At 44.0% G+C, this 27019-nt stretch overlaps 1 protein-coding gene across 1 annotated transcript in view; it reads right to left on the reverse strand.

Annotated features, from left to right (window-relative positions):
• The window catches only part of rnf220b (ring finger protein 220b), a 42774-nt gene extending 16839 nt beyond the window's left edge, over positions 1-25935 (reverse strand). The window contains exons 1-2 of the mRNA XM_029695211.1: positions 25774-25935; positions 23470-24109 (exon numbers count right to left, since the gene is read on the reverse strand). Coding sequence (XP_029551071.1) covers positions 23470-24088 — 619 coding nt within the window. The 5' untranslated portion in view covers positions 24089-24109; positions 25774-25935. The remainder of the gene's footprint in view (positions 1-23469; positions 24110-25773) is intronic.
• Positions 25936-27019: the final 1084 nt, after the last annotated feature.

The following is a 27019-nucleotide window of genomic DNA, read 5'->3' on the forward strand; positions in this document are numbered from 1 at the left end:
GTGGTTTATTGTCCCAGTTTTTAGAACCCCTCTCCACCCCCATTTCAGTATCCTGACACCTGTGTCTGGCAGGCCACTACCAGGCAGCCTCCAGTAGTAAGGGCCAGTTTCCCGGACCCAGAATGAGTCTTTATCTATACTAAATGCACTTTTAATGGCTGAGAATTGAATATGGAAGTGTGTGTCAATGTGTGTGTGTTTGTGTACATCCTCCCCCTCCCTCTCTTCCTCTCCCCAGTCCCAGATGAACCCTGTCAGCATCAGTCAGCCTCAGCAGCGCTCCAGCCTGGGGGGGGTCTCACACGAATAACAGGTTGGGGCAGTAAACCAGCATATGGGGCTGAGTTAGCACTCTCCTCAATACAACAGGATGTGATGCATTTCCACTGTCTGAGGCTAGCTACACAACAGGCTGTGATGTATTCACTCTCTGTCTGAGGCTAGCTACACAACAGGCTGTGATGTATTCACTCTCTGTCTGAGGCTAGCTACACAACAGGCTGTGATGTATTCACTCTCTGTCTGAGGCTAGCTACACAACAGGCTGTGATGTATTCACTCTGTCTGAGGCTAGCTACACAACAGGCTGTGATGTACTCACTCTCTGTCTGAGGCTAGCTACACAACAGGCTGTGATGTATTCACTCTGTCTGAGGCTAGCTACACAACAGGCTGTGATGTATTCACTTTCTGTCTGAGGCTAGCTACACAACAGGCAGTAATGTATTCACTCTCTGTCTGAGGCTAGCTACACAACAGGCTGTAATGTATTCACTCTCTGTCTGAGGCTAGCTACACAACAGGCTGTGATGTACTCACTCTCTGTCTGTCCCATCCTCACTGGTCCCATCTCTTACTGGTCTCATCCCTCACTGGTCCCATCCCTCACTGGTCCCATCCCTCACTGGTCCCATCCCATCCCTCACTGGTCTTATCCCTCACGGGTCCCATTTCTCACGGGTCCCATTTCTCACGGGTTTCATCCCTCACTAGTCTTACACATTACTAGATCCATCCCTCACTGGCCCCTTACTGTTCTCATCCCTTGCTGGTCCCATCCCCCATTGGTCCCATCCCTCACTGGTCTCATCCCTCACTGGTCCCATCCCTCACTGGTTACATCCCTCACTGGTTACATCCCTCACTGATCTCATTTCTCACTGGTATCATCCCCACTGGTTCCATCTCTCACTGGTTCCATCTCTCACTGGTTCCATCTCTCACTGGTTCCATCTCTCACTGGTCCCATCTCTCACTGGTCCCATCTCTCACTGGTCCCATCCCCACTGGTCCCATCCCCACTGGTCCCATCCCTCATCAGTCCCATGTGCATGTGACAAAAACAACTTGAAACATGAAACATGTATGGCATCATGGTTACGCTACATCCTTGTGACTATGGTTACATCCTTACACTTTGGACTCCACAATCACATCCATACTATTTCTAACCTGCTGTACATTGAGGCTTGTCCGGGGAAATGGTTTGTCTCCAAATCTTTGGGGAATGTGGCAGGACAGAAGGAACAACAATTCCCTTCATAATGTTCCTTTAGTACATTATTTTGAATCTAGAAATCCCATTTTCTGATCTTAAAATCATTCAAAGTTCACTGTCACAAGGAAAATAGTCTTTCTGATATGGTTTGTTGTTGTCAGGAGGAAATGAAATGGACTACAGAAAAATATGAAAGCACATCAACACAAAATAAATACAATCTATATTTTATCTCCCAAGGGCTTTCATAGGAGACACATGTGAGAGGAATGTGCTGTAGAAACACTGTATTGGGTTTTCCGTCTAATCCCTCACAATCAAATTATATAACATGGGAAACCTCATACAGTTCATGATGTACACTACCGATCAAAAGTTTGGGGTCACTTAGAAATGTCCTTGTTTTTGAAAGAAAATTTAAAAAAATGCCCATTAGAATAACAGCAAATTGATCAGAAATACAGGGTAGACATGGTTCATGTTGTAAATGACTATTGTAGCTGGAAACAGCAGATTTTTGATGGAATATCTACATAGGTGCTAAAGAAGCAATACAACTGGTCTTCTTTAGACTAGTTGAGTATCTGGAGCATCAGCATTTGTAGGTTTGATTACAGGCCCAAAATGGTCAGAAACAAAGAACTTTCTTCTGACACTCGTCAGTCTATTCTTGTTCTGAGAAATTAAGGCTATTCCATGAGAGAAATTGCAAAGAAACTGAATATCTCGTACAACGCTGTGTACAACTCCCTTCACAGAATAGCGCAAACTGGCTCTAACCAGAATAGAAAGAGGAGCAGGAGGCCCCGGTGCAGAACTGAGCAAGAGGACAAGTACATTAGAGTGTCTAGTTTGAGAAACAGATGCCTCACAAGTCCTCAACTGGCAGCTTCAATAAATAGTACCCGCAAAACACCAGTCTCAACGTCAACTGTGAAGAGGTGACTCCGGGATACTGACAACTATAGTGTAGAGAATCATTGTACCATTGTAAGCTTCCCTGTGGCTCAGTTGGTAGAGCATGGTGTTTGCAACGCCAGCATGGTGTGTGTGCAACGCCAGGGTTGTGGGTTTGATTCCCACGGGGGGCCAGCACAAATAAAAATGCAAATGAAATGTATGCATTCACTACTGTATAAGAGCGTCTGCTAAATGACTAAAATGTAAATCTAAAACGCTGTGGAATATCTTTTCCATAATCAAAAATATTGTATTTTCAGCTCTTTAAAGCTGGTAAACAAAACCAAAAGTAAAAGTCACAAAAACAAAACTTAAGAACCAGAAGCATAGAAATAGCAGGTAGCCTAGTGGTTAGAGTGTTGGGCCAGTAACCAAAAGGTTGCTGGATCAAATCCCTGAACTGACATGGTGAAAATCTGTCGTTCTGCCCTTGATCGAGCCAGTTAACCCACTGTTCCCCGGTAGGCCCTCATTGTAAATAAGAATTTGTTCTTAACTCACTTGCCTAGTTGAAAAACTCTAATTTCTATGTGAATTTGTTTGGTTTGCCCAAAAAGTTATTGCAGCTTTAATTCTTTAGAGTCTAAGACATTGGGGGGAAGGGGGTTGCTTAGCTGAAATATGTAAATGTTTTAACATGGTCATACTGTGGATCATTTAGCTATTTCAATTTTAGGACCCCTTTAGGTATCAGAAAAAGTATATAGAAAACTGATTTGATAACATAGATTTTGGCCTTCACTACTAAAGCTGATAGAAACGCACTGAATCACACATTCCTAAACGGCAAAAAGTTCAGTCAAATAATGCATCATAAGAAACAAGGTTTTGAAGTGTCTGTCCTAAATGTTGGAGATATAAATAACTCAATCTCCATATTTCCATTCGTTTTTTAAAACAGGTAGTGGTTTCCTTCAGACGAGTCCCATGACAGTTGCGGGGGTTGTAGAGTAAAACGGAGCACACCATCGTGTTCGTGACGATCTCCCCTTTCCAAAGGGGGGAGGTCATAATTGTATGTTAAACCAGTCGGACGCTACAGACGTTTTCGTGAGAAGACTGATTTCCGGGATGTCTCATGGTCTGACAAACACCACTCTAGCTCTGCCACCTTTCATTGCAGATGCGGAATTGCGACACTGCCGGATGTGGTGGATTGAGACGCATCCAATGCAAAAAAACTGATATCTCTAGCTTCAACTGGATGGATTAGTATGGGGATTTTTTTTGTTATGTATCTTAGATTGACACACCGGTGCATCAATAAACTTTAGGGGGTTTAATGCTCTATTTGAGGGAAATCATTATTGGTGACTGACAGAACTGTTGATATTGTAGACTATGGGATCCTGTTAGTATAGCAAGTGCTTAAAGTCATACTGTATGTAGGGGATATCAAACCTATCTCATATGCCACACCACCAATACAGAGAAATCAGACAACCACACAAACACACACACACATCCTTGAAAACACCATAGTCACCCTGTGGGCTGATGCCAGCGCCCATATGACAGGTGCCAGTACTGTAGAGACAAACAGAGCTGAGATGACTGACGTGACCTTCACAGAATGTCACGTCATCAGGGCTTGATGTCACCCTGGCACATTATGCTTGACGTCACCCTGGGGCATTAGGCTTGATTTCACCCTGGGACAATAGGCTTGATTTCACCCTGGGACAATAGGCTTGATGTCACCCTGGGACATTAAGCTTGATGTCACCCTGGGACAATAGGCTCGATGTCACCCTGGGGCATTAGGCTCGATGTCACCCTGGGGCATTAGGCTCGATTTCACCCTGGGACATTAGGCTCGATGTCACCCTGGGACATTAGGCTTGATTTCACCCTGGGACAATAGGCTTCATGTCACCCTGGGACATTAGGCTTCATGTCACCCTGGGACAATAGGCTTCATGTCACCCTGGGACAATAGGCTTCATGTCACCCTGGGACAATAGGCTTCATGTCACCCTGGGACAATAGGCTTCATGTCACCCTAGGGCATTCGGCTTGATTTCACCCTGGGACAATAGGCTTGATTTCACCCTGGGACAATAGGCTTGATGTCACCCTGGGACATTAGGCTTGATTTAATATTTTTTTAAACGCTAGCAACACCAAATGCATGCTCTTCAACCGTTCTCTGTTCGCACCCGCCTGCCCGACTAGCATCACTACTCTGGACGGTTCTGACCTAGAATACGTGGACAACTCCAAATACCTAGGTGTCTGGCTAGACTGTAAACTCTCCTTCCAGACTCATATCAAACAGATACAGTCCAAAATCAAATCTAGAATCTGTCACGATCGTCGTAATGATTGGACCAAGGCGTGAGTAGCGTTCCACATCTTTATAACGTGAAACTTCAGCAAATACAAAAACAATAAATGATCAAACAAACCGTGAAGACAGTGAAGTGCAAATAGGCACCTACACAAAAACAAGATCCCACAAAACACAGTAGGGAAATGGCTGCCTAAATATGATCCCCAATCAGAGACAACGCTAAACAGCTGCCTCTGATTGGGAACCATACCAAGCACACCAACCTAGAAATAAACAACATAGAACACCCCCAGTCACGCCCTGACCTACACAGGACGCCCTGACCTGCACAGGACGTACTGGGCTGTGGAGGCGCATTGGAGACCTGGTGCGTAGAACCGGCACACATGGCACCGAACAAATGACACACTCCTCAAGGCGAGTGTGGAGAGCTAGCACAGAACGTACAGGGCTGGGAAGGCGTATTGGAGACCTGGTGCGTGGAGCCGGCACAACTTTCACCAGACTGATAGCATGCTCCTCAGGACGAGTACGGAGAGCTGACTCAGGTGGCATTAAACCGATAATACGCTCCTTAGGGCAAATGTTGTGCATCCTCCACCAATTCAATAACTCTCCCATTTCTCTCTCCTCCAAATTCTCCCTTAACTCACTGACGGTCTCTGATTCTCTCCGTTCACTCTCCTCCAGTTTCTCCCTCTTCTCCCAGACTGGCTCTGGTTCACTCCTCGGTTCCGCCGACCACCCCTTGTGCCCCCCCCAAAACTATTTTCGGGCTGTTTTTTGCGCTTTCTATGTGGCCGCGAACCCCGGCGTCGTCACTGTCCTCCATCATAACCTTCCGTCTGCCACTCCTGCCAAGGAAGGCGATCCTGTCCTGCCAGGATTTCCTCCCAAGTCCAGGATCCCTTCCCATCCAGGATCTCCTCCCAAGTCCAGGATACACTCTCTTCCTGGGCACGCTGCTTGGTCCTGTTGTGGTGGGATCTTCTGTCACGATCGTCGTAAAGATTGGACCAAGGCGCAGCGTGAGTAGCGTTCCACATCTATTATAACGTGAAACTTCAGCAAAATACAAAAACAATAAATTATCAAATGAAACGTGAAGACAGTGGAGTGCAAATAGGCACCTACACAAAAACAAGATCCCACAAAATACAGTGGGGAAAAGGCTGCCTAAATATGGTCCCCAATCACAGACAACGCTAAACAGCTGCCTCTGATTGGGAACCATACCAAGCACACCAACCTAGAAATAAACAACATAGAACACCCCCAGTCACGACCTGACCTACTATACCGTAGAGAACCAAGGGCTCTCTATGGTCAGGGCATGACAGAATCAGCTTTCTATTTCGCAACAAAGCCTCCTTCACTCCCGCTGCCAAATTTACCCTAGTAAAACTGACTATCCTACCGATCCTCGATGATGTCAAAATAGCTTCCAATACTCTACTCAGAAAATTAGATGTAGTCTATCACAGTGCCATCCGTTTTGTTACCAAAGCGCCATATACCACCCACCACTGCGACCTGTATGCTCTAGTCGGCTGGCCCTCGCTGCATATTCGTCGCCAGACCCACTGGCTCCAGGTCATCTATAAGTCTATGCTAGATAAAGCTCTGCCTTATCTCAGCTCACTGGTCACGATAACAACACCCACCCGTAGCACGCGCTCCAGCAGGTATATCTCACTGGTCATCCCCAAAGCCAACACCTACTTTGGCCGCCTTTCCTTCCAGTTCTCTGCTGCCAGTGACTGGAATGAATTGCAAAAATCGCAGAAGCTGGAGACTTACATTTCCCTCACTAACTTTAAACATCAGCTATCTGAGCAGCTAACCGATCGCTGCAGCTGTACATAGTCCATCTGTAAATGGCCCACCCAATCTACCTACCTCATCCCCATATTGTTTTTATTTACTTTGCTGCTCTTTTGCACACCAGTATCACTACTTACACACCATCATCTGCTCATCATCATCTGCTCATCTATCACTCCATTGTTAATCTGCTAAATTGTAATTACTTTACTACTATGGCCTATGTATTTGTCACGTCCTGAACTTAGAGAGCCTTTTCATTTCTCTATTTGGTTAGGTCAGGGTGTGATTTGGATGGGCATTCTAGTTTTTCTATTTCTTTGTTTGCCGGGTATGGTTCCCAATCAGAGGCAGCTGTCTATCGTTGTCTCTGATTGGGGATAATACTTAGGCAGATTTTTTTCCACCTTTAGTTTGTGGGATCTTGTTTTTGCTACTGTGCTGTTAGCCCCACTGAACGTTACGTTTCGTTTGTATTTGTTTTCGGTGTTCATTTTAATAAAGTAAGATGTACGCCTACCATGCTGCACCATGGTCCAATCCTTCCATCGACGAGCGTAACAGCTGATGCCTTACCTCCTCATGCCATTTGCACACACTGTATATAGACTTTCTTTTTTTTCTATTGTGTTATTGACTGTACGCTTGTTTATTCCATGTGTAACTCTGTTGTTGTTTCTGTCGCACTGCTTTGCTTATCTTGGCCAGGTCGCAGTTGTAAATGAGAACTTGTTCTCAACTAGCTTACCTGGTTAAATGAAGGTGAAATAAAACATTTAAAAAATAAAAACCCTGGGACATTAGGCCAGGGCATGAACAAGGCTATAGGAACACGCTGTAAAGAATAACCTGCAGTAACCGTGGTATAACTATGATTGACAGACATGGGCACTGGTCAAGATTGGATTGTTTTGAACGGTAGGGTTATGATTATTTGTGCATCTGTGTCTTTCTGTATGGCAGTCTTGCGATGCTGTCCTCATTCATCAGTCATCACTCGGCTACTGGAAGGAAAGGGGGGGGGGGGTAGGATTGTGTGGGCTGTAGTTGGCAAGCGTTCAGAGGAGACCTGAGTCATATAAGTCATTGGCTCCCACCACACCTGTGCCTGCCCTTTCCGGTCTCCCACAACAACCTGCTTCCTTTTGAAAACATCACCTCAAGGATATTAAAGGATATTACTCAGCCCTTCTCTTCCTACGTGTGGCACAGGCTGTGTCCTATAGTGCACTACTTTTTACCAGAACTGTATGGATCATGGTCAAAAGTAGGGCACTATGTAGGGAATAGGGTGCCATTTGGGACAAATAGAGACTCTCTGAAGTAGAGGGAGGAGGAGAAGAACGTAGGCCGCCTTTTGTTTTTATTGGGGGAATAATGGCCTACGCTATTTAATGAACAGTACCATAGGCATGTCGCTACTAATTAACATAATAGACCATGTTGTTACTAACACATTAACGTAATAGGCCATGTTGGTACTAAAACATTTACAGAATATGCCATGTTGTTATTCCTACATTAACATAATAGGCCATGTTGTTACTAATACAGTAACATAATAGGCCATGTTGTTATTCCTACATTAACATAATAGGGCATGTTGTTACTAATACAGTAACATAATAGGCCATGTTGTTATTCCTACATCAACATAATAGGGCATGTTGTTACTACAAATTAACATAATAGGCCATGTTGTTACTAACAATTAACATAATAGGCCACGTTGTTATTGCTACATTAGCATAATAGACCATGTTGTTACTAATAATTAACATAATAGGCCACATTGTTATTCCTACATTAGCATAATAGACCATGTTGCTACTAACACATTAACATAATAGGTCATGTTGTTACTAATACATTAACATAATAGGACATGTTGTTACTAATACAGTAACATTATAGGCCATGTTGTTACTAAAAGATCTGCTGAGGAGAGTCATTTTCCTTTTCTGTGATTTTTAAAAGTATGTTAGTTTTTTTTAAGCATTTTTATTCATCCCAGAATTCCCCGGGAATACAGTACAAAACAAAAGCTAATGGAATGTTGGGAAATCCCTTTCCGTAACTCGTTTCACTGGACAATTACCGTAATACACACGTCCTCTGATTCCCAAATGGCAACCTACGCCCTAGTTTGTCCACTACGTTTGACCAGAACCCTGTGGACCCTAGTTCCCAGTTTCACCTCACACTGCCCAATCCATTGTGTATAATGTCCTAAGGATAACCCACCACCCCCCTTACCACCACACTTACTCACTGCCTTGAATCAATGTCTCATCAGGAATGTAATGATTATTCATTGATTAATAAAGGCTGTATTAAGTCATTGTTGAAGGGCCTTATGTCTACATTGTACATTAAAAGCGCACATGGAGGACAGCAGCTGGAAGTCACAGTAAGGAACAAAACAATAACAAGTAAAACTGTGTTTGTGTGTTTATACTGTAGGCCTGCAAGGCCAAGTATACATGTGTGTGAGTATATGTGTGTGTGTTTGTGTGAGTATATGTGTGTGTGTTTGTGTGAGTATGTGTGTGTGTGTTTGTGTGAGTATATATGTGTGTGTGTGTGTGTGTGTGTGCGCAGGTGCATATGTTGTGGGTGTGCAAGCGCATCTAAGCAACTTTTTGCTTTGAGCTGAGCAGCTGTGCTCCCTCTTTCAACTAGTTGAATTCAACCTCAAATCAGAACTTAAATTGACTCATTGTGAACCACCTCAGCCCCATAGCCCTTCTCTGATGACCGCCAGATCAATAATAAGGCCTTTTGACCACGGGTCAATCGGAACAAAGACCTCCAAACAATATTACAAACCTCTTTCTCGCTCTTCTGTCTCTCCCTCTCATCTCAGTCTTTCTCTCTCTGTCTCTCTCTCTCTGTCTTGCTCTCTGTATGTCTATGTCTCTCTTTCTCTCCCCCTCTCTCTCTCTTTCTCTCTCTGTCTATCTGTGTCTCTCTCTGTCTTGCTCTCTGTATGTCTATGTCTCTCTTTCTCTCCCCCTCTCTCTCTCGCTCTCCTTTTATCTTCTTCATTACGGGTCACTTTAGTTCCATCAGCTGTGTCCACGGCCGTGCACGTCCTTAGCCAATCATCTCTCTCTATCCGTAAATGAGGACAGTGACCGCCATGTCTCAACCACCAGGCTCTCCTCTTAGACCATGTTCACCCCGAAGGCAATGAATGAACTCTGCCTCCAGTCTTCTAACTGTAATCAATCTAGCCTCATTGAAATACATGGTTAATGATGTTTGAAACTGATCTAGAAACCAGTTCAAAAGGGAACGGACAGTGTGTCAGTTGGGTCGTCATTAGTTACCACAGCCAGAAAGCTACCAATCACACGAGGCAGTGTGATGTGCGATGACGCTTATGGTTTGTGGGAAACGACCAATCAAACGAGGGAGTTGGATGACGAGCATGCCGATTGCAGGGGCAGTCGAGAGACATGCTTTTCTTTTATCTAGTCATCCATCACTGATTTGGTTATTTATTAGATTTAATAAAACCAACCGTTCTAAATGCAAAGTGGTAATCAGATGTCTTATTCAAACTCAGTTTGCAAGCGTATCATGATGTTTGCCCTTACTCAAAGTTACTCCAATATCCGCATTGTTTATAAAATGGCATGTACGTAAACAAATTAACACAAATCCACAAGTAAAATGTACAGTTTCACAGAAATGTTTCACAGATTTCATAATTTTTTATTATTGGCGGATTATTGGCTGATTTAAGATGAAAATGTGTTACTTTATTTGGCACTTAGAACAATCATGTATTTATTTAATCCAACATAGCCTTACAGTCCACCTTTATGGTATTTTTTATAATAAAAAACTGACTGGACTTACAGTATATGGCACTTTCTAGACACCCAAAGCTCTTCACAGTGCAAGGGGAAACTCACCACCCCAACCCCACTCTATACAGGGGAAACTCACCACCCTAACCCCACTCTATACAGGGGAAACTCACCACCCTAACCCCACTCTATACAGGCGAAACTCACCACCCTAACCCCACTCTATAGGGGGAAACTCACCACCCCAACCCCACTCTATAGGGGGAAACTCCCCAACCCAACTCTATAGGGGGAAACTCACCACCCTAACCCCACTCTACACAGGGGAAACTCACCACCCTAACCCCACTCTATAGGGGGAAACTCACCACCCTAACCCCACTCTACACAGGGAAACTCACCACCCTAACCCCACTCTATAGGGGGAAACTCACCACCCCAACCCCACTTTATACAGGGGAAACTCACCACCCTAACCCCACTCTATAGGGGGAAACTCACCACCCCAACCCCACTCTATACAGGGGAAACTCACCACCCTAACCCCACTCTATAGGGGGAAACTCACCACCCCAACCCCACTCTATAGGGGGAAACTCACCACTCTAACCCCACTCTACACAGGGGAAACTCACCCCTCTAACCCCACTCTACACAGGGGAAACTCACCCCTCTAACCTCACTCTACACAGGGGAAACTCACCCCTCTAACCCCACTCTACACAGGGGAAACTCACCCCTCTAACCCCACTCTACACAGGGGAAACTCACCCCTCTAACCCCACTCTACACAGGGGAAACTCACCACCCTAACGCCACTCTACACAGGGGAAACTCACCACCCCAACCCCACTCTATAGGGGGAAACTCACCACCCTAACCCCACTCTATAGGGGGAAACTCACCACCCTAACCCCACTCTATAGGGGGAAACTCACCACCCTAACCCCACTCTATAGGGGGAAACTCACCCCTCTAACCCCACTCTATAGGGGGAAACTCACCCCTCTAACCCCACTCTACACAGGGGAAACTCACCACCCTAACCCCACTCTATACAGGGGAAACTCACCACCCTAACCCCACTCTACACAGGGGAAACTCACCACCCTAACCCTACTTACACTCTTAATTTATATTTATTTTACTGGCCCATCCACCCCCCTCTTAGGAGGACAAAAGTAACTTTGTTTTACATTTTCGGTTTTTACAGATATTTTGTTACATATACATTATTTATACACTTTACATACATGGTACTTTTATAGCCCTACACAATAGGAATACAGTTTGATATACACATTACACATAAAATGGTACTGCAATATGTGCCACGGGAGTTGGGAAACCCGTTTAAAGGCCCAACTTCTTGCATTTTATTGAGGAACATTCCATTGTTAATAATTGTTAATAATTCAACATTATTCAAATGAAATGAATGTTGTAAACGTGTATGGTATGAATTACAGTGATCTGTCTTTTAACGTACTGCCTTCTTGTTCATTTCAGTAGCATATTTCTCTTTGGCTTTTGTTTGTCTGTCTTTCCCCCATGGTGGCATTCATACATCTCTGTGCCCACAACTTGAAACAGAGCACCATTGAATTGAAAGCTTTTTTCTCTCCCAACTGAGTTTGTTTTTCCTGACAATCTGTTGAAGGTCAAGAATATGATCTAGTACTATTAGAATGAAAGGGTTGCAGGGAAACTAATAACGTTGCTCTATCAAACAGAATAACTCCTCTGTGCTGGGAATGTATTTTCTTATGCCAGCTAGTTAGCGAGCTCATTTTAGATTAGAGTAGCAATAGTCAGTTACAGTGACTATTCACACCCATTTACTTTTTCCACAATTGGTTGTGTTATAGCCTGAAATAAAAATGTATTACATTTTTACAAATTAATAAAAAATGAAAAGCTGGAATGTCTTGAGAAAATAAGTAAGTATTCAAACCCTTTGTTATGTCAAGCCTAAATATGTTCAGGAGTAAAAATGTGCTCAACAAGTCATTTAATAAGTTGTATGGAATATGTGTGTAATAGTATTTAATAGTATTGAACATGACTACCTAATATCTGTGTCCCACACATACAATTATCTGTAACATCCCTCAGTTGAGCAGTGAATTTCAAACACAGATTCAACCACAAAGACCAAGGAGTTTATCCAATCCCTCGTAAAGAAGGGCACCTATTGGCAGATAAGTGAGAGGAAAAAAAGAACAGACACTGAATATCCATTTGAGCATGCTGAAGATATTAATTACACTTTGGATGGTGTATCAATACACCCAGCCACTACAAAGATACAGGCGTCCTTCCTAACTCAGTTGCCAGAGAGGAAAGAAACCGCTCAGGGATTTTACCATGAGACCAATGCTGACTTTAAAACAGTTACAGAGTTGAATTAATCTAACAGGAGAAAACTAAGGATGGATCAACAACATTGTAGTTACTCCACAATACTAACCTATTGACAGAGTGAAAATAAGACATATTTCAAAACATACAACCTGTTTGCAACTATGTAATACTGCAAAACATGTGGCAAAGCAATTCACTTTTTGTCCTAGATACAAAGTGTTATGTTTGGGGAAAGTCCTATACAACACATTGTACCACTCTCCATATTTTCAAGCATAGTGGTGGCTGCATCATGTTATGGGTATGCTTGTAATCATTCAGGACTGGGGAGTTTTTCAGGATAAAAACATGTATGGAATGAAGCTAAGCACAGGCAAAATCATAGAGGATAACCCAGTTCAGTTTGCTTTCCACCAGACACTGGGAGATTAATGCACCTTTCTGCAAGACATTAACCTAAAACACAAGGCCACATCTACACTGGAGTTGCTTATCAAGAAGACAGTGAATGGTCCTGAGTGGCCAAGTCACAGTTTTGAATTAAATCTACTTGAAAATCTATGGCAAGACCTGAAAATAGTTGTCTAGCAATGATCAACAACCAATTTGACAGAGTTTGAAGAATTTTGAAAAGAATAATGGGCAAAAGCTTAGAGACTTACCCAGGAAGACTCACAGCAGTAGAATGGCCTTTCTGAAATGACTTTCAACGTGGCACTGTCATAGGATGCCACCTTTACAACAAGTCAGTTCGTCAAATGTTTGCCCTGCTAGAGCTTCCCCGGTCAACTGTAAGTGCTGTTATTGTGAAGTGGAAACGTCTAGGACCAACAACAGCTCATCCGCAAAGTGGTAGGTCACACAAGCTCACAGAACGGTATCACCGAGTGCGTAGCGTGTAAAAATTGTCTGTCCTCGGTTGCAACACTCGCTACCAAGTTCCAAACTGTCTCTGGAAGCAATGTCAGCACAATAACTGTTCATCGGGAGCTTCATGAAATGGGTTTCCATGGCCAAGCAGCCGCACACAAGCCTAAGATCCCCATGCACAATGCCAAGCGTCAGCTGGAGTCGTGTAAAGCTCGCCGCCATTGGACTCTGGAGCAGTGAAAACACATTCTCTGGAGTGATGAATGACGTTTCACCATCTGGCAGTCCGACGGACAAATCTGGGTTTGGCAGATGCCAGGAGAACGCCACCTGCCCCAATGCATAGTGCCAACTGTAAAGTTTTGTGGAGGAGGAATAATGGTCTGGGCTGTTTTTCATGGTTCGGGCCCCTTAGTTCCAGTGAAGGGAAATCTTAACGCTACAGCATACAATAACATTCTAGACAATTCTGTGCTTCCAACTTTGTGGCAACAGTTTGGTGAAGGCCCTTTCCTGTTTCAGCATGACAATGCCCCCATGCACAAAGAGAGGTCCATACAGAAATGGTTTGTCGAGATCGGTGTGGAAGAATTTGACTGGCCTGCGCAGAGTCCTGACATCAACCCCATCGAACACCTTTGGGATGAATTGAAAACGCCAAATGCTAGCCAGGCCTAATCGCCCAACATCAGTGTCCTTATCTCACTAATGCGCTTGTGGCTGAATGGAAGCAAGTCTCCGCAGCAATGTTCCAACATCTAGAGGAAAGCCTTCCCAGAAGAGTGGAGTCTGTTATAGCAGCAAAGAGGGGACCAACTCCATGTTAATGCCCATGATTTTGGAATGAGATGTTTGACGAGCAGGTGTCCACATCATTTGGTCATATAGTGTATAAACCGGTTCACTGTCTGAGCGCTAACATCTGTCCCAGGCTAGGTGACAGTTATGGGACATACGCTGACTAGTGTTCACCTGGGGCATGTAACTCAAATGCTTTACACTTGCACTCGTGTGACAGTAAAGGAGATTGAAAGGGAAATCAAATGTAGCATCTGATCATAGATCCTACAGTGACAGTTAGATCCCGCTGTCTACTGTCATGATAACTCTACCATCTGGCTATAAACCATGGTCAAGTCCTCTAGTTATCTGAACTGTGAGTGTCCCAGTCCCTGCACCTGAAAGAAAGACATTTCTCTCTTGGCAATAAAGTGTGTATGTGTGTGTGTCTGAGTGTGTGGCCTGAGTGGGTCTGGATGAGGTGGCATTAAGAGGCTAATAGAGCCATCAAAGCCCCTCGTTATGCGCTAATTAGATGGGGATCTGTATTTTAAGAGCCTATTTCTCTACCCACTTATTAACACACACTTCTGGCCTCTCTCTCTCTGTCTCTCAATTCAATTTCAATTAAGGGGCTTTATTGGCATGGGAAACATATGTTTACATTGGCAAAGCAAGTGAAGTAGATAATAAACAAAAGTGAAATTAACAATTAAGAATTAACCGTAAACATTACAATTACAACAGTTCCAAAGCAATAGGGACATTTCAAATGTAATATTATGTCTATATACAGTGTTGTAACGATGTGCAAATAGTTCAAGTACAAAAGGGAAAATAAATAAACATAAATATGGGTTGTATTTACAATGGTGTTTGTTCTTCACTGGTTTCCCTTTTCTTGTGGCAACAGGTCACATCTTGCTGCTGTGATGGCACACTGTGATATTTCACCCAGTAGATATGAGAGTTTATCTAATTTGGATTTGTTTTCAAATTCTTTGTCGGTCTGTGTAATATGAGGGAAATATGTGTCTCTAATATCCTCACTCAGTGCTTAATGGGGGGAAATGAAAGGCTCATTCTACAAAGCTGATTGTATCAAGCACTTTGACCCTGAACACTCACAGACAACGGGACTAGATAGCAGGGGACCTCGACTTACGGATGCACAATTGCACGAATGCATGAACGCATGCAGACACACATGCAGACACACATGCCTGTCCTCCATACACCACAGGTGTAAGGGGGTGGAAACAGTAAAACAGGACTACTATGAACCAGCAGTAGAAAGACCACACATAGCCCTCAAAGTGACCCTGCTTCCTCTCCTCATACAGATAGCATCAGAAACTGTCTCACAGTCACGTACCACTGCTGCGGGTTTGAGGGACATAGTATAGAAAGACCTGGACCCGTATTCATGAATCATCTTAGAGTGGTGATCTAGGATCAGCTTTTTAACTTTACAATCATAATGAACAAGATCACATGGACAGGGGTCCTGATCAGTCTGTCTAACTGTCATTCTGTCGGTCTGCCTGCCTGTCTGTCTGTCAGTCTGCCTGTCTTGTCATTTAGCGGGCCAGAGGGACTGAACATAGCAGTGGTTGCCTTATTCAGGGCTAGGTAGTCAGCCAGCCAGCCAGCCAGCCAGCCAGTCAGCCAGCCAGCCAGCCAGCCAGTCAGCCAGCCAGTCAGCCAGCCAGCCAGCCAGTCAGCCAGCCAGACACACAGCCAGCCAGTCAGCCAGCCAGCCAGCCAGTCAGCCAGCCAGCCAGCCAGCCAGCCAGACACACAGACACCGACCCAGCACTATCACTGGGATAAGGGCAGCCAAGTAAACAGAGCCTTTATAGTGGAGAAACACAGTGACTGATGTTCTGTTCCAGCGTGTGTGTGTGCGCGTTTGCACACATGCACGCGTTCGACCGCATGTGTCTGTAGCCCTGGTGAGCTTGATCCTGTGTGGTGCTCATCAATACCCCCCAGCGATACTCCCTCCCGGTCTGCTAACACTGAAGAACAAAGAGCTCTGGCAGTGTTGGTCAGCGTCGGCCAGTTATAGATCCTCACCTCTCTGTTTTTGTTCAATCAGGTCATGCTGATTGCCATCCTACCGATCCTCGACTTTGGCGATGTCATTTACAAAATAGCCTCCAATACCCTACTCAATAAACTGGATGCAGTCTATCACAGTGCTTTGCTAGGTAAATCTCCGCCTTATCTCAGCTCACTGGTCACGATAACACACCCCCCGTAGCACGCGCTCCAGCAGGTATATCTCACTGATCATCCCCAAAGCCAACTACTCCTTTGGCCGCCTTTCCTTCCAGTTCTGTGTTGCCAATGACTGGAATTGCAAAAAAAAAATATATATATTTTTTTTTAAAGCTGAAATTGGAGACTCCCTCACTAACTTTAAACATCAGCTATCTGAGCATCTAACCGATCGCTGCAGCTGTACACAGCCCATCTGTAAATAGCCCATCCATTCTACCTACCCCATCCCCATATTGTTATTATTTACTTTTTTTGCACACCAGTATTTCTACTAGCACATCATCTGCACATCTGTCATCCCAGTGTTAATTTGCTAAATTGTAATTACTTCGCTACTATGGCCTATTTATTGCCTTACCTCCTCACGCCATTTGCACACACTGTATATAGACTTTTTTCTATTGTGTTATTGACTGTATGTTTGTTTATTCCATGTGTAACTCGGTGTTGTTGTTTTTTGTCACACTGCTTTGCTTTATCTTGGCCATGTCGCAGTTGTAAATGAGAATTTGTTCTCAACTGGCCTACCTGGTTAAATAAAGAACAGGGACAGAACACGGACAGAACAGGCGATATGTTCAGTGATCCACAACCGCAGCCCCCGTCCCCTTCACCCTAGACTACATCACCCTATTCCCTATATAGTGCACTCCCCCACACAAGGCTCTGGTAAAAAGTAGTTACTATATATGGAATAATAGGGGGCCATTTGGGACGCAGCCGTCCCTACATCCAGCCACCCAAAGCCCCCCGCCACCCTTCATCTCCCCTCTACACTTGTGGTCTCCATCTCCCTCCACGGGTCTTTGAAGTGAGATCAGAGAGAGGCGTTCAGACCATGTGATGCGGCAGGTCCATCAGGTCCATCAGGTGCAGGGAGACAGAGGCTCTGTTGAAGCAGACTGTTGTTTTAACGACCCCTGGTCCTCTCTCATAATCTCTCTCTCTTTGTCCTCTCAACCCACGTATTCTCAGTCTACACTGCTGTTCAATATGAGGAGAATGCAGAAAGATAAGATGCACACCATTGGGAATAGGGTGCTATTTAGGACGAAGCCTTACCCTCTCTCTCCCCATGTTACAGTAAAAGTCCTCCAGTCTGGCCGCTGGGCTGACTGACACACTTTAACTGGGCTCCTTTTAGACCTGAATGAGGACATATGGATTCCATGTCACTCGCAGACAACCCCCCTTGTGTCTATACACTAAGTGGGTGTGTGTGGTGGCTGGTTGAGGATACGGGCACTACAGACGACAGTGAATGTTACTTGGGACTATAGAGGTTGGTTGGAGTGGGAGGCAGTTTAGGGCAGACCGTTACGAGCCAGTCTAGGGCAGACGTGGTGTAAAGAGGTTGTTATGGATTAAATGAATGTTAGGGGTTGGAATAACAAGTCCTAAGGATAGTTTGGGATGGGGGTTTCTACTCTGTGTGTGGGTGGTGTGGATGGAAGGAAGGATAATGTATCAATGTGCCGTGTGTGGGTGTTATGGAAGGATAAAGTATCAATGTGCTGTGTGTGGGTGTTATGGAAGGATAATGTATCAATGTGCTGTGGGTGGGTGTTATGGAAGGACAATGTATCAATGTGCTGTGGGTGGGTGTTATGGAAGGACAATGTATCAATGTGCTGTGGGTGGGTGTTATGGAAGGACAATGTATCAATGTGCTGTGGGTGGGTGTTATGGAAGGATAATGTATCAATGTGCTGTGGGTGGGTGTTATGGAAGGATAATGTATCAATGTGCTGTGTGGGTGGTTAGGTGTTATGGAAGGATAATGTATCAATGTGCTGTGTGTGGGTGTTATGGAAGGATAAAGTATCAATGTGCTGTGTGGGTGGGTGTTATGGAAGGATAATGTATCAATGTGCTGTGGGTGGGTGTTATGGAAGGATAAAGTATCAATGTGCTGTGTGTGGGTGTTATGGAAGGATAATGTATCAATGTGCTGTGTCGGTGGGTAGGTGTTATGGAAGGATAATGTATCAATGTGCTGTGGGTGGGTGTTATGGAAGAATGATGTATCAATGTGCTGTGGGTGGGTGTTATGGAAGGATAATGTATCAATGTGCTGTGGGTGGGTGTTATGGAAGGATAATGTATCAATGTGCTGTGGGTGGGTGTTATGGAAGGATAATGTATCAATGTGCTGTGGGTGGGTGTTATGGAAGGATAATGTATCAATGTGCTGTGTGGGTGGGTGTAATGGAAGGATAATGTATCAATGTGCTGTGTGGGTGGGTGTTATGGAAGGATAATGTATCAATGTGCTGTGTGGGTGGGTGTTATGGAAGGATAACTTCTACCACTTCCACACACTGCTGCTCCTGGCCAGACAAGATGAAGGGAATGAGAAAGAAAAGAGAATAACAGCCCCCCCCCGCCACGATCAAAGCTCTCCACTTAAGAGCACATTAGAAGAACAAATTACTGCCACGACAGGAGGGCAACAGTCAAACACGACCCTCGAACATCAAACACAGTCACCATCTCATTCATATGCTTCTTCTCTCAGACAATGTGTCTGAAATCCCAAAGTGCAGTCCACATGGTCCAGACATTCTCTTCATCTACAGTATGGTAACACAGCTGTCAAATGGATCGTACCATTAGAAGATCCCTTTGATTTGGGGGATGTTTGGTTGGGTTATTCTATCTCTTTCTGATCTTAACCCCCCTCAGTCTAATGCTAACTTATGTGTGTGGCAAAGAGAGGGGAGATCTCTGTAGCAGATGTACAGTACGTCCACTCATTCACACCATGACTCGGAAACTCTGCAACTTGACGGAGTCTCGGATTAACGCTTCCTGTTCCCAGTCACTTGAATTGGACACAGATATGGGGGAAATCTTCCTTATCAGGATGGGTGGCAAAATCTGCTGTTGAGGGACTGTGGGAATTTTATGGGATAACTGGACAGAGAACAACTAAATCCTCCACTGATGGGGAAGCGAGGCCCAGGGAAGTTACCAGAATGGGAGAGGGGAAACATTTGAGCATAACACTCCAGGGCTTGGTTCACCAGATGTGTTCAGTGTTGAAGAGTCCTCTACGGTCTGTTATACACGCCTGTCATGGAACTCAAGGGAACACCAAACCTGCCTGTACAGAATCAATATCCCATAGATTAATGGTAGGCTACATTCTAAATGACAATGTGTTCCCACAGTAGTGCACTGCGTAGGGAATAGGGGGCCATATGGGACACAGATGCAGACTTGCCACAGGGATTAATTCTCATGTGATGCTTTATGGGTTTAGTTGGTTCCAGACACAGTTTACGTGTGTGTGTGTGTGTGTTCTTTCAGAGCAGCTGTCCAGCTGAGGGTGTATTGATTGATGTCTTCTGTAAGACATACTGTTTACATCTAACAGAGGAGATCAATAGGAACCATTCCATGTTCATGCATACACATCTATCTGCTCTGCTCTTTATTCCCAAGATGTAGTCTCTCACACACACACACACACACCACGCGCAGAGACAGACACAGACAGACACACACAGAGTCAGACAGACACACAGAGACAGACACATAGAGACAGACACACATAGAGACAGACACACAGAGACAGACAGACACAGAGACAGACACACATAGAGACAGACAGACACACAGAGACAGACAGACACACATAGAGACAGACGTAACTGTCTGATGGCTTCACTTTGCTACAGAATTATTTTCTCACCTGCCCACATTTACTATTCATACAACTAGACACACCAATCAGAACTCTCCCTTACAGTAACTCAACCTCAACACCATACGGTGTGATAACAGCACAGGTATTTGAAGGCAAGATCACCACTGTCTGTCTGTCAGGAAAGCTGCTGTAGAAGATGTTTTATCACTCTTCTTCTGTTTTTGTATCCTTTTAGATATACAGCTCAACCCCTAGAAGTTTGAAACATCTCCCTGAGGAAAAATCAGCATGATTCGCCGCGCTGGAGACATCTGCCCTTTGAAAAAGAGGAGCCGTTTAAACAGCTGTCACATCTGTTCATCTGCACATCTTCAGATAAAACGTCTGGGGCCATTATGCTGATCTACTGTAAGGATCAGGCCCTCCCTCTGCCCATGTAGTCTTATTCATTGTGATGTAAAAAAGCAAATCTGATCCTAAATCAACACTCCTACTCTGAGACGATTGGCACATATGGCCCCTGGGATAATGTGGTTTGGATACTGGAGAAGAGAAGGGAGACATCAAGCAACACAATGATACTGAAGACATATAAACAAACACTGTGTCAGACAAACAGCCAGAATAGCCATAACAAGCCTGTCTAACCAGAGCACGTAGAACTGTTTTTAACTCTTGATATACTCACAAAATATGCCCATTCACAGTGATTTCAACTGGAGACTGTATGCTAATGAATGTATCTCTAAGTGCATAGAAGATGGGTAAATCTGGGTAAATCTGTTTGAATTCAATCCCTTTTTGACAGCACCTCTTTTAATTTGAATGAACCCTTTCATACATTTTTGCCCGTTGTAGAAGTGGTCAGAAAGTTACTTTTTGGACCTTAAAGCACAAACATTCATGAGATGCTCAAAGTTGACCCATTTCGCATACCCCACCGTACCATGATACATTGTGTTGTGTTGGAACATCCATGTCTTCATCACTGGAAAAGATAAAAGGTTTAGATTGATAGCATTTAAAAGCTTACAAACATGTTTTATTTTACCTTTATTTAAATAGGCAAGTCAGTTAAGAACAAATTCTTATTTTCAATGACAGCCTAGGAACAGTGGGTTAACTGCCTTGTTCAGGGGAAGAAGGACACATTTTTACCTTGTCAGCTTGGGGATTCGATCTTGCAACCTTTCAGTTACAAGTCCAATGCTCTAACCACTAGGCTACCTGCCACCCCAAATAAAATGTATAATTTATTGATAGAATAGAGAGGGACAAAAAGAATGCCTGTGAACAAACTTGGTGATTTGTAGTGTGTTTTGTGATGTATGGGTCGTGTTTTATGGGTCATAGGGTATGGGTTGCGCAATATGGGTCATGGGTCATATGGTATGGATCGTGCTGTATGGGTCGTATTGTATGGGTCGTGTGGTATGGATCGTGAGGTATGGGTCGTACATGTCCATATGTAGGCTACATGTCCATGTATGGTGTCATGTATTATCATGAATGATCATAGCGCGCTTTATTACGTAGCAACCAAAGAGTATCACCCCTGTGCGTTTTGAAGCTTAACACTAAGTCAGTCAAGAGGATCCAAAGCTTAACACTGTAAGTCAGTCAAGAGGATCCAAAGCTTAACACTGTAAGTCAGTCAAGAGGAACCAAATATCAGACTTTAGAAAAGTGCTGGCAGCTCAACTGCATCAAAGCCCTGAGTTTGCCTGAGCTTCAATCTAATTGGATAAAAAAGGAAAAGCTGCTTCTAATACTCAGAGTACATTTTTCCAGAACTGATTTGAGCTACACCCACTTTGGGTTCGGCAGCCCTATTCCATGCACCCTGTCCATCCATGCCTGTATTTTCATCAAATGATTCTCTGTTTGGAGGTAATATGAACACACACACACACAGGGTGTCGCTCTCGTAAAATAAGCATATAAACACACGCACATACACCTGTTTGGCATCTTTCCTTTCCTGTCACTGTTAGGTTTCATTATTGGGATTCCTGCCTGTCATTCACCCGACAGCATTTCAAAACCAGGAGGTTCCACAAAGCCAGACACTCACAGGCTTGCACACACACGCACAAACAATCAAACACACACACAAACAATCAAACACACACACAAACACAAAAACACTCCACTTCTTTTGTTAAGACAAGGCATCCCAGCTCCAGGCCTTGATGTGGGATGAAAAGTATCTTTGTTATATGGGGGGATATCATGGCTCTCCCACCTCCTCCCCCCTCTCTCATTGTCATTATTTTCAACATGGCCCTCCCCTGATCTACTGAGGATTGTGGGTACTCTCTCTCTGGGGACTTTCATCTGTCAGGCGCCACCTTGGTGGCCGTGCGGGGGTTCGATTTCCCATCATGCCTTGTGCTGGAGTGTCTGCCTTCCTTCCCACTCTTTGGAGGTGGAGGCAAGACGAGGGCAGGCGAGCGTCGTCGTGCCCCGCGCCGTCGGGCAATTATCCTCTAGCGTAATGAGGAGCAGCTCTCGCCCCGTCGCTCTGACTGACACCTCTCTCCTTCATTTTGTCAACACAACAGATGGCTCATGATTGCGTGGGTGGTCATATTGAGTTGATGTAATTTGTGGAGCAGAGAGCTGCGTCCTTTCTCGTCGCATGGCTGCCTTGCTCGCTCTGCCACCTCGTTATCTCTGAATAGGGTGTTTCTCACTCAAACTTCCCCCCCTCTTATGTTTGTCTTCCACCTTATTGAAAAACTATACATTCAGTGGTAGTACTAATGGTAATCTGTGACCAATAACCAGAAACATGGACCAGAATCCATTTTTTGTCAGCTCATGTCAAGTCCAAGAGAGTGTCACATTCTTTGCACAAGCAGGAAAAGATTTGGGTTAAGATTGTCAAAGAGTAGAAAGGACACACTCCATAAAGACACGCATTAAAAATTAAAGATGTAAGCCTTCCATAACTGTCAATGATTTCATCGATTGTATTGAAACCATGGATAAAAAAAGCATACAATTACTGTTAGCCTGGTATGAGGATTCTGCTGCATGTCTTTATATCACACTGTATTACTGCCAGTATATTACCACCCATACAGATATGCTTGGAGAAATATATACAGAGGATACTCACAGTGTTCCTTGCGGTCCTCAGGACTAGACGAGGCCTCTCTGTCCGACAGCAGCCCAGACACCGTAAACAACTTCCTCCCAGAATCCTCAGCGGCCTTGAGTGATCCAGGTGAGCCAGAGAGGAAACACCCTCCTCCAAAATCATACTCCTTCCCCTCAGAATCTGTGTAGCAGCCCTTGAGCCTCTTGGCAGGGGTGAAGGCTGACTGATAACCACTGGCCTCCCTCTCCTCAGGCGGGGAGGAGAAGGGTCGGAAGGCCCCTACCCCAATGTGGTTGAGCATCCCCAGGGAAGGGCAGTCCAGGTTGTTGGGGTGAAACTGGAACTGGGGATTGAGGTGGAGCAGGGAGGCAGGGAAGGAGCCGTGGCCGGAGATAGGCCCCTGACGGTTGTACATGGAGGCAAATGTGTAGGAGCCGGAAGGGAAGGGGAGGTCCTTCTCAGAGATTGGGACCCTGAAGGACCTCGGGGGCTGGCAGGGGATGGAGGCCTGGCAGGGGACGGAGGCATCGCGGCCTGTCTTGGCTGTGGAGGCCAGCACCATCAGGGCTGGGGACGCCAGGGGACCGGGCAGGTAGGAGGAGCTGTCCATCTTGAAGGCGGGCCAGTGGAGGTCCATCCAATCCACTCCACACTGTCCCTAAAGCGAGAGGGGACTGGTCAATAGGGGATGGGCTTAGTAATGGTGTGCTTTGGAGACAGATGAGGTTGATGCTGAATGACTTCACTGTGAGTCCATCCTCAGAGTGTTGGGCCAGTAACCGAAATGTCACTGGTTCAGACGAAAATCTGTCGATGGGGCCTTGAGCAAGGCACAACCCTAAATGCTCTGCTAAATGATGTACAGTAAATGTAATACATCTTGATAAAATACTATTGTCACAAATGAAAGTGATATAAGAAAGATATGGGGGATGAAACAGAACTGTGACACAATTAACTAATGCAAATGTTAAATAATAACTTTACCAAAAATAAGACATTTCCATAAGGAATGTGCAATTCGGACAGAAAAATGATGTTAAGAATGGTAACACACTTTCATAGTCTAACTAACTAAACTGGGAAAGGGAGAGCTGCGCTGATTTGTATTAGTAACTGAGAATGTGCTGTTAAATGAAATTGAAAGTTACATAAAAAAACATACAAACATACAATAGAAAATAACGTAAAACGCATATATTTCCATGTGCTTGACATTACGTTTTATCAAATAGATCTTTGGGTGAATATAAATTTTTTGGTGTGATCTGCATAAAACGTTATAAAATAATCCTAATATTGGTGTCTAATTCTAAATGTGCAGATCTTGAAGATTATGAAACGAATCGTTTGTTCTCTCAATGTTAAAGTTTCTGAAATTAACATTTTTATAGGCTACAGAGAAATGATCAATTAAAAATGATGTTTCTTACAGGTTTGGTTATGAAGAGATCGTTTTGATATTGATCATCTACACTTATAGTGAACTCTGATATATTTTTTATTTATTTTTTACACATGAATGTGCAAATTAAAAAACTTCTGTTCAACAAAAAACAATCACATGAAAGAGGTCGCATGTCTACTGCGTTTTCTCTCGCTCCAAGTGACTTTTGAAACACCACTCAGTCTACCAAAATCTACTATTGTGTACCTTAGCAGCGCTTCCCTTCCTCATTGTTTTACTACTCGGTACTCATTCTAACGTGAGAGCGTTATAACATCCCTTAGACTCCCTGCAAGAGATTTTTTTCAGCTTTGTTTGTGTATTATATAGGTCTATTTAGACTTAACACGCCAAACCTATATATTAGAAACATTTCAAGCCATCCCATTGTGTTTGATATATTCCAGAGAAGGCACACCTTATTCAACTTATCAACTAATCATCAAGGCGTTGATTAGGTGAATCAGGCGAGATAGTTCAGGGCCACAACAAATTGTGAAACGTCTCGGGGTCCCCAAATGAGCGGTTTAAGAACAGCATAAGAAGTTGGACAACGGAATGCCCAACAAACATCTTGAAAAGTAGGCTATTCAAATGTCAAACAAACCCTAATTTGCGAGTAAAAAAATAATAATAAAAAGCGTGGCAGTCTTTAAGAGCAAATACCTGATAATAAAACATTTAGCCAGATAATTATAAAAAATATATATTAATAGGATATTACATATAGGCCGGACAAGAAGCCAACAAAATGTAGAATAGGCTACACAATAAGGCTATATACATGTGCTAATTTAACCCATGAACCCTAGGTTACCATAACAATTTAACAGTTAAGAAGAGGTAGCATATAGGGCTAGAGCTAGGCTACTTACCGAGTTAAAGCGCTGTATTGGACCTCTGTTAACCGCACAAAGATCACTTTCTCAAGTTAGGATGTCAGAGATGGTTGGCACTTAAAAAAACACGCGCTTGCAAAAAGTCGCGATTCTTTCCAAGTATAGTACAGTATTTGTCACGTGGACGGACCAATTAGAATTGTAACAGAAGAGGTGGTGAATTTGTGAGGTTAATGCGACGCTGGTTCAGGCTGTTGTGGCTACTGCTGCTGCTGCTTAGATGATTGTCCACGCTTCGAGTGATGATCCCCTCTCCTACCTTTCCCCTCCGAGTCACTCTCTCCGAAGAGGGTCTGTGAGCTACATTCAGAGCGTTCAATCTGTTATCCTCAGTGCTAGCCTATATCCTGAACAACAACAACAAACATTATACTAAAATGTCATTAAACCATATCCAACTACTTTAAAATAATGTACCTCTGGCAAAGGCACAAATAAGTTACATGCACTGCCATTTAAATCCTGATAACATGCTTTAGTCCTGATTGTAAACGTGGGGTCTTTTTCATACCCAAAACACAGATGTTCAGGCATAGATATTGTCTCACTTCAACTCAACATTGAGATTTTACATTTGGCATTGTTTCTTTTCATAAAATAAACTGCACTTTTTGTAATGGCAGTGTAATGAACTACTAGGCTACTTAAGTTTAACAGTAACAGTATAGGCTGGTGCTGAGGAAAGTGGATAACCTTGAAAAGGTCCAACACTGGACAGTATGAGGCCCAGGCTTACTAACATGCCTAACGGGGTCAGTCTCACATGTGACGGAAAGCTTTATAAAATGTGAAGGGCGTGGGACTGTGTTGTCTCCATTCCTCTGTTCAGTAGAGAATTTCTTAGGTTGATGGCCATGTCCTGTGCTTTTGATTTAGGAAAATATGCTGTTGCTGAGTTAGAATGCAAATGATCATTTAATGCTGAAATTGTGTCTATTGGGTGTTTGATCTTCTTGACTCAGGGCGATTCAGACATTTAACACTGTTGGATGGCATAACACGAGAAAATCACAAATCACTCTTAATGTGTTTTTATCAGAATTTGTATAGTTTAAAGACTTTTTGGGAATAATGTTATTGAAATAATGATGTCTTCCCCTGAGCCATTCCAGAGGTTCTGTTGGGCTAATCTAATGTGACACGTGATTTCCGTGGCTCCAACGGTACGTTTGCTTCTCCTCAGGTCTCAGTCTGTAATGAACATCCATTTGAGTGCCAGCGA

The sequence above is a fragment of the Salmo trutta genome, chromosome 17 (assembly GCF_901001165.1).
Source record: "Salmo trutta chromosome 17, fSalTru1.1, whole genome shotgun sequence".
Taxonomy (NCBI): domain Eukaryota; kingdom Metazoa; phylum Chordata; class Actinopteri; order Salmoniformes; family Salmonidae; genus Salmo; species Salmo trutta.